Source organism: Primulina tabacum, chromosome 14 (assembly GCF_025594145.1).
Source record: "Primulina tabacum isolate GXHZ01 chromosome 14, ASM2559414v2, whole genome shotgun sequence".
NCBI lineage: Eukaryota > Viridiplantae > Streptophyta > Magnoliopsida > Lamiales > Gesneriaceae > Primulina > Primulina tabacum.
In genome coordinates, this window is record NC_134563.1 from 4,138,826 (window position 1) to 4,148,085 (window position 9,260).

General features: G+C 32.4%; 1 protein-coding gene across 1 annotated transcript; it reads right to left on the reverse strand.

Moving 5' to 3' along the window:
- Positions 1–406: 406 nt before the first annotated feature.
- LOC142524840 (mitotic spindle checkpoint protein MAD2-like) lies at positions 407–2,059 on the reverse strand. Its single transcript, XM_075628964.1, has 7 exons — positions 1,770–2,059; positions 1,605–1,620; positions 1,380–1,510; positions 1,177–1,297; positions 982–1,085; positions 750–871; positions 407–665 (listed from the first exon to the last, which is right to left on the reverse strand). The coding sequence occupies exons 1-7, from the start codon at positions 1,840–1,842 to the stop codon at positions 609–611; spliced, it is 624 nt and encodes a 207-aa protein (XP_075485079.1). The 5' UTR covers positions 1,843–2,059; the 3' UTR covers positions 407–608.
- Positions 2,060–9,260: the final 7,201 nt, after the last annotated feature.

Here is a 9,260-nt window from a genome sequence, read left to right on the forward strand (position 1 = left end):
CCCCACGTTATCATTGGGATGGGGTTGCTCGGCCCCGATCTCGTGGCGAGGTTGTTCAATTCTTGTCTCCTTACCATCTCTAAGTCTCAACTCAAAGTGTCACTAGTCCAGACGCAGGTTTCAAAATTATCCCGAGCCTGAAATCAAGAATAAGACCGTTAGAAGGCGGCCAGGAGGGTGTCCTGGCATAGCCCCTCCGACGCTCAAGTTAGAGACTGAGGATATAAGTAGAGGGCAACAAAGGTGCTGCTGAAAAATAATATAGTGGATATCTGAGTTAAAACCCCGAACCTGATATCCATGAGGTATATCACTAAGGTTTTCATTGGATTTTAACAAAATCATAGGTTTTTTTAATTCTCAGTTAACTTTACGAATAATTTATTATTTCTAAATTTAAAGCATTACTATTTGGTAAATCCTTAGTACGAGTAACAGCAGAACACAACAAAGCAGTACATCAAAAGGTAAACCAACTAACTTTATCAGATTTTCTCACACCGATGTGAATCTTGATTAACAGAGTTCTCACACACCATGTTTTAGGAACTTGAATTACACCAAATTTGATAAAAGAGATTCGATTCAATTGACAGAAGCTCTTCAATTCAAGGCTCGTCCCACTCGTCGTTCTTGTAAGAAACAAGAGTGCCAACCTTATGAATCTGCAAGCAAAACCAACCAGAATAATGAATTCAAGGGCAGAATAATGATTCAATAGACAGCAGAATGCAGAAAGAAAATTATACCTTGGTATCAAAAGAATGCAGTTTCACCATCTGTGGATTGGCAATCAGCTTAGGATCACTCTCAATCCAAGTAAAAGGAACTGCACAATCTTTGTCTGTGTATGCCAAAACATCAAACACACCTAAACCCGAACCCCGACCACACATAATAATAAGTACATGGTTCAACAATAAAAGATTGATGTACATCAGATCTTATTGAATTTTCGGACCCATTAGTTTCTATTCTTACATGGTTCATCAAAACAAGGCAAGTAAGTGATGCTGGAAGCTATCTGCCTCATGATTGCCTGAATCTCCCTCATTATTTCTTTATCACTCTTCTCCCTTGAAACTCTGTATACCGCAAAACCAATTCAATAAAACATTCCAAACACACACAAAAATCCACAAATTTTTGAGATTTTGTCAACGGCAACGAAATTACCCCTTCTCGACAACCTCGCTGTCTGTCTCGATACTGAAGTTCCACCTCTCTAGAACTTCTCCTGTGGGTTTACTCATTATCACCAGAACAATCCTCTGCAGTTTCCCAGCTTCAAGCCACTCTTCAAGAATTTAATGAACTCATAAATTCTTACTAAAACTGTAAATCCAGTTCCGTGAAAAGATATATCTATTGAAAATTACCAGAAAGCTGAGAGGTTAAGTTTGAAATGAAGGATTTAACCCCATCATCTTGAGTAAGCAACATAGGAAGCCCATATTTCTTGACCTTTGTAAAACTTTCTTCTGGATAAACTCCACGATTGTACAAAATGCTAAAAAACAATTCCAAATCAAATTCCGTCGCTCACGCTACACAATCGAAAGAAAATAAGTGTTCGAGATAAAAAGGACTTTTGTAGTATTTACCTATTTGCAGCATACCCTGAGAAGATTACCACAAAAAAGTATAGATTAGTCATGGTTAATTCAAGATCAGGCAAAAAAAAAAAACAGTTCAGAAAATGAACAGACGCACACAAATTCGAAGAATGTGATAGGAGTTAAATGCAAAAGGAAAATACGGGAAAATACCAAAGAATTCACTAACAATAGCGGCTGATCCTCGAAGAGTAATTATGTCTTTGGTCGCAGTTTTCGAGGCCATTACTACCGTTTTTCTCTGTAACTCTTAAATCCTACAGTTCAAACTAACAACAGACAGTTTGAATATCAATTCGAAGCAAAGCAGACAAGAAAATTGATTTTTTTTTCCCCTTCTCGATTGTAGAATGAGGATCAGAAATCGATTCGTGGCTGAATATGAAGAGAGGAATTAGGGCATTTTCGTGGATTGAAAAGTCTGATTTGGGAAACTGGGAGGCAACGGCTAGTTTCCGTCGGATGGAGGCAACGGTCGAAATGTTTTTAAATTGGCACTATATGCATCAGTAGCCTAGAAAAGAATTTTACGTTTTTTTAACAAATCCTTTTTTTTAATGTAAAGATAGGATAAATAATGCAGAAAATGAATTATTCGAGATTCTTTAATTATCTTTAAATTTCAAAAATCTGATTGTTATATGTTAAGAACAATAAATTCTAAAAATTACAGATTAATTTTATTATCTAGGGATTATGTTTATTAGTTTTTCCTTATTTCTAACGTATCTTTTTGTTTATTATAACACAAAAACTCACGTGAGACGGTCTCATAACTCAATTTCTTGAGAAATATGTTCTATTTGGGTCACTAATGAAAAAATATTATTTTTATGTCAAAAATATTACTTTTATTGTAAATATGTATCGCGGATTCACCCGTCTCACGAATAAAAATCTGCGAGACCAACACACTTTGATATGAAAATTACATTTAGTATTTAATATCCATTCCAATTAAAACGTTTGATATCCATGTTTTTACCAAGATTTGCTCCAGCTCCAACACTTGCAACTGATGGACTTAGCTTAGGAACTAATACGCATTTTGTTAAATCGATTCTCTTGTGTATCGTATCCAAGCCGTTGTACGAGAAGACTTGCTTGCAGTAGGCATGTTTAACGAGGTGGTTCATCCAGAATTAGAACGGAACCTCCTCGTTAAGTCCGGTTCGGAACCGGGTTTTGGAAACCAACAAGGGAACCGGTCCAGAACCACTAAGGATAATGGTTCGAGGCGGTTCCTACAATAGAAACTAGAACCTGTCTACACGGTTTCACGAAACAAATAGAATCTTTTTTGTTTAAAAAAGTTGGATAGAAATAGACAACAGCCGGTAAAATATTACATTTTCCTAATAAATCGGTATATTAAATTTTGAGATATTATTATTTAAAAATGTATTCATTTCATTATTTTTAAATTAAGTTATAAAATTACTAATGCACTTTTTTTTTGGACCTGATTAGCGCATTTTAATTTATCAGCATTGACCTTAATTTTGGAAAAAAATTAATGATAATATTAGATATTATAGGTTCGGTATGTAAGATTTTGTATTTCGTCATGACTATATATTATTTAGATATTTTTAATATTTAGATTTAGAATAAGATTTTGCCCACTAGATAAAAATTTCCAGGCTACGCCACTGCCCGGACCGGATCGGTTCCTTGCACATAAATCGGAATCGGTGCCCGTAACCATGCCTGGACCTGTGGTAATGTTAATAGAATACCATTGCCCCCCCCACCCCCCCCAAAAAAAAAAAATCATTAACTTTTAAAGCTAAAAAAAATAAGAGAGAAAGTGTGGAAAAGTCATGTCCTGAATTTGATACATAGACCACTACATGTTGAATGTACAAGAAGCATGCCCATTGAAGGTTCCCAATACCCAATCCACATTGTATTCCGGAACACAAATTTTACTTGAAATAAATTGAACTTCAGATGCCACAGAACAAGAATAAGAAATATAATAAAATTGCATATTGTCGATAATGCACTTAATTCACTACAAAAAGAAAAAAGCGTTTTTAGCAACGGTTTTCAAAACACAGTCTCTAAATTTAGCAACGGTAGTTTGAATTCCATCACTTATTTCGTTAAATGGAATTTGCCCCTGTTTTCGTAAAACCTTGGGGAAATTACTATGGTTTTGTGGAGATATTTTAACTTAGTTTTTATGTTTGATAAATATTCAAATGTATTAATATTTTTTTAAAAAATATGAACATATTAATAATTAAAATTTTAAATATTTTTTTATAATTCGTTAAGTATAAAATTTAAAATATTATTATTTTATTAATAAAATAATTTAAAATAAATAATTCAGTGACGGTTTTTATTTCCGTCGCTAAAATTATTAATTTCGTCGTTAAAATATTTGTGACGGTTTTTGAAACGTCGCTGTAATGAATCAGCATTAGTTGATTTACAATCAAATTACTTCAAATTCACACAAAAGTATATTGTATTTCTTAGTGTATTTTTGAAACTCAAGAATCATTTGAAATTTTTTTTCCTTCTATATTTTCCAAATATCATACGAGATTTCAAAACCTATATTTTCAATATCCATTCGCTAGAATCCAATATTTTCATTACACAAACGCCGTAAGGTTCAAAATGTTTTTAAAAAACAAGACAATTTAATTATTTTAGCCCATTTCAATGTTGTATTTTTAAAAATAGTATCGTTGACTAAATATTTTACAACATAGCCTGTCATAATTTTAAAATCCCAAAGTGCCCTTTTTCTACCCTTCTCTCCATCTCAATTCAATTGGTACAAATTTTAGATCTCATTCCAAAAATAAGTTTTTCCCAGTTTAAATATAACTGAATTTTATGTTACCATATTAAATGGAAATGCTCAATTATCGTGCCAATTAAATTGATACTTAGTTAATCAATAAATTATTATTTAGACTATGATTAAAAGTTAGGTAATCACGGTGTGGGGTTTGAGCGATTTTTTCACTGAATTCAAACCGAATTTCCCTGTACAGTTCAATTTTAAACATTTTTGTAAGTTGCGGGTTTTTAATTAAATTTTAATGCACAGTTCTGCTGGGTTTCAGGTTGTTTTGGGAGGTTATGTGTAACGACCCATTACAGGCCCAGTGGACCGCCCATACGGCCCACTGCCCCGATCGACGTAAGGTGGTCATGTCACACAAGATTAATTTTGATCAATACGGTTTAACTGGTTAGCGTGATTTGCAGACTACTGCGTTAGATGTGCACCGAAGGATAGCGATTCTGGTTTTCATCGTTTAAATCTGACCACAAAAACTCAACAATTGGATAATTAATTCAAGGAAATTTCAGAGAAAGATTCTGAAAAGTTTAAAATGACACTCATGGAATATGAAAGAAAAAACTGTCGACATTATATTTTACTAATTTCGTCATTTGGTACATTCAATGTTTTTTTTTATTTTAAAGTCATTTAGGTTATAATGGTCAGGACCATGTTGGGTCCCTTGGGAAGAGCAATAATTCATTTGCACATTAATATTACAAAAATAGACATAAATATAAATTCTACCTTTATCAAATAAATTCTCATTTATACTTAATTATGCCTTCAACATAAAGGTGCGGGTTGGTTTAATTCGGCCACCCAAGTTGACCAATCTAGAACAATTTGTTTTTTTTTAAATATTAATTATGGATATAATTTATTCTAAAATATATATAATTATGTGTAAAAATTAAGATAAATTATTTTAAAAATTGACATAAATATAACCTCTATCTTTATCAAATAAATTCTAATTTATGCTTCAATATATAAGTGTGGTTGGTTTGTTTATTTCTTAAGGAAAGATCTGGAAACACATGTTTTTGAGATAGCTGTTTTAATTTAGATAAAGAAGTTGAAAAAGAGACGTGATAGTCTAATTTAGTGGAAAGACGGCCAAATTTGTTTTATTATATCAGAGAAAGATATATGTTACGAGGAAGATAAACTTGTAATATTATGACACGCCAAATTAGTGTTTTGTGTGTCTTTACTATAGTAACATTGTATTAAATAGCATATTATCCATTGTCGAAGCAATACCACATGTTTCATACTTATAATGTCTCAAACAAATAATATATATACATATATAGTAGTACTCTTTAGACGAAATCATATATCTTTATCTGTGAGATGAGTCAACCATACTCATATTTACAATAATAAATAATATTTCTGATATAAAAAGTAATATTTTTTCATGAGTGGTGTAGAGATTTTATCACAAAATTGACTTGTAAGATCGTCTCACAAAATTTTTGTGTTATGTAATTGTATATGATTTGGGACCAAATTTATGTTGGAGAGGATGCTGAGTATGGCTTGGTAGATGCTACTTATATAGGTATAGTGTCCTCATTCACTAACGTGTGCAAAGTAATGAATCATGATCATTCATCTATACATCATGGTTGAATGAATGATCGTGATTTATCCACTTGATACAAATATTATGTGTTGAATGGATAAAGACACTGCTAATGTGGGTAACATAAACAAAGTCACTTAGTATTTCAGGTCATATTAATCCAACTCCAAAGTTGCAGACAAAATGGTTGGTCTGACTCAAATCAGTAGAAATGCACATCAAATTTGCTACATCATTCCGACAAAGGCACTACATAATGACTTTTGAATTGTTCCACTAATTTTGGAAATTTATGATGATATTCGTTGTACTATAAAATATACAAATACTATATTAAAATTTTGAAATTTTAGAAAACGGCATTTATTGATAAAACAATAAAAATTTTAGTAGAAAATTATATGTGCTTCTTAGTCGTGTCATTTCATCCATATATTATCTTATCATATTCTATTATTTTAGAATAAGGGAGTGGAGAGATTCGAACTTGAGATCGAGTCAAGCTCGAGTCGCGCCAAATTTGGCATACATGTAAGACCATTGGGGGCAACTTCCTGGTCATATCATATTGAATTCGAGTCAAGCTCGAGTCGTGCCAAATTTGGCATACATGTAAGACCATTGGGGCAAGTTCCTAGTCGTATCATATTCGATTTCATCCATATATTTTACTACTATATTCAATTCATCTCTCAAAGGAAAATTTAACAGGTTAATACAATTTTAATTGATTTTTAAGATTATTATTGAATTTAATTTTAAACCATATTCATCAATATATGTTGCCATTAATTGATGTTTTACGTAAAATGTAAACTACATTTCGAGATGTCAATGGAACGGGTATGGGGTGGGTATTGCTAAACTTAAGACCCGCTCCATGAAAAAAACTTCGACCCATTACCCACCCCACCCCGGTTAAATATTTTTTGGACCCGTCCCACCCCGAATACGAAACGGGGCGGATTAGACCCATGAGACCCGTGAGACCCGAATTTTTTAAAATGAAAACATTAATCTTCTTTGTCACATTACTGAATTATTAAACAAATAAGCCTATAAATACAACACAATAGAAAACTAATCATGTGTTCGACCACACTTAATAATAACAAACAAAATATTTTCACGACATAATGAATTACATAAAAAAAGAGTTACTATCTCTCTAAAAAAAATCTTGACATCCCCCAAAATAAGTTATAACAGAACTTAAACAGATCAGTATAAAATTAGCGAGTAAAAAAGAATCAGTCATGTCTATGGTTGACCTTGAGGTGAGCTACTAAAAAAATGAAAATTAATAAAACTAAATCCTAGAATATTTATATTCACATTTATGGGGAGGGTATGTGGCGGATATTATAGGACCCATGACCCGTCCCATACCCATACGGGTCTGACAAACTGGACCCGAGACCCACCCCATGACCCATTTAGTATGCCCAAACCCGTCCAGATGGGGTGGGTCCATTGCGGGTCTGGTTTTTTATGTTTTTTGAAATTAATATATTTTCAAAAATTTCAAAAAATTATTACTTGTTTTTAGATTTTTTTTCTCAAAACTAAAATAAATACCTTTAAACTTATACGTTTTTTTTTAAAAAAAAACTTTTTTCTATCTGGATATTAATATGATAAAGTACACATTTATAAATATTTTTAAACTGCACATTATGTAATTATATACCCGAAATTGTAAGTATTGATTAAGAAATTTTATTCATTTAGTATGAGTTTTTTTTATAAATATTTTATATGAATATTAATTATTTTATTTATATGTTTTTAATATTTTTCAGCGTGTATACTTTCTAATTACTTCAATATTTAATGATAAATATTCAGTATTTCGACTAGCAAACGTTGTAAATAAATGAATTTGACTTGATATTTTAGGTAAACATCGATTACTTGCAATATTTGGTAATAAATACAATCCGAAATGAAATATTATTTTACTTACAGGACATTAAAGTGAAAAATTCCTAAATATTATCATGAATTGTGTAGGATCGAGCGCTTACTGTTTTACCAAAAGTTATAGCTAGTGGTAATGGTGCAACTCAAATCTTTTAAACCGCACAGCAGCTCAAGCACCACGGTTCGATCGCTCTACCAAGCAAGGTCAATTATTGCACCCAACAATCTCCCTCCCAATAATTGCACTCATTGCAATTAATGAGAATCGAATCTGTGATCTTGGCTCTGATACCAATTGTATGAACGAGCGCTTACCGCTTTACCAAAAGCTATAGCTAGTGCTAATGGTGCAACTCAAATATTTTAAACCGCACAGCAGCTCAAGTACCACGGTTCGATCGCTCTACTAAGTAAGGACAATTATTACACCCAATAAATTGATTCGATTTTGCACAGACATGAAATCAAATATGGATTTTAGAAACACAAATATGAATTTGATTTTGATACAAAATGGTCGGAGACTAGAGAATGACTTCGTAAAAGTCTGGAAATACAAAATATATGAAATGGAAGTATAGGCCTACCATTTAACAAGTGCCTAGCAAAAGAGAATTTTTTTCTCGATAAAGTTGCCAAAAAGTGATTCCAAAGGATACCATTAAAAAAAAACTAATCTCCATGTTAAAAAAAACTCCACTTTCCAATGCCAAAATACTTTGAAATTTTTATTCACTGGTATTAATCACACGTTAATTAATTTATCCTCATCTTCAAAGTTCAACGCACATGGGATACACATATAACAAAATAATGATCATTAGTTCGATTCATCATATTAATATCTTCTCATACTAGTTTTTAACACAGACCTTCGTCAGTGTACTTGGTTTTGAATCTAATACGTCATTTCGAAGGTTTACCCAACGCGCATCGAAGGATATCGGCTGCCAATTCCCACATTATCAAATGAGAAATATAATATAAATGTTGGGTTAAACGTGTATAAGTGAGACAAATACTGAGATTAATGATCATTTGGGAAGTTCTCGTGCGTCAAACTGCTGACGTCATGTTTCTTAATCTGGTTGGCTAGATGAGTCGTGAAAGAATGACGTCAGATCTTAACAGATAATACCGTCTCTGCTGGGAACATGAGCGACGGTAAGAAAAAAGTAAGATTGATATCTAAAGAATATGAGGTAGCATCGAAAAATATACATGCACGTCTTCAGACTCATAAACCTAATAACCCAACCCATTAGCATTCAAGTAAGTGTACTCGATCTGCGCTACTACAAATATAGGAAAATAA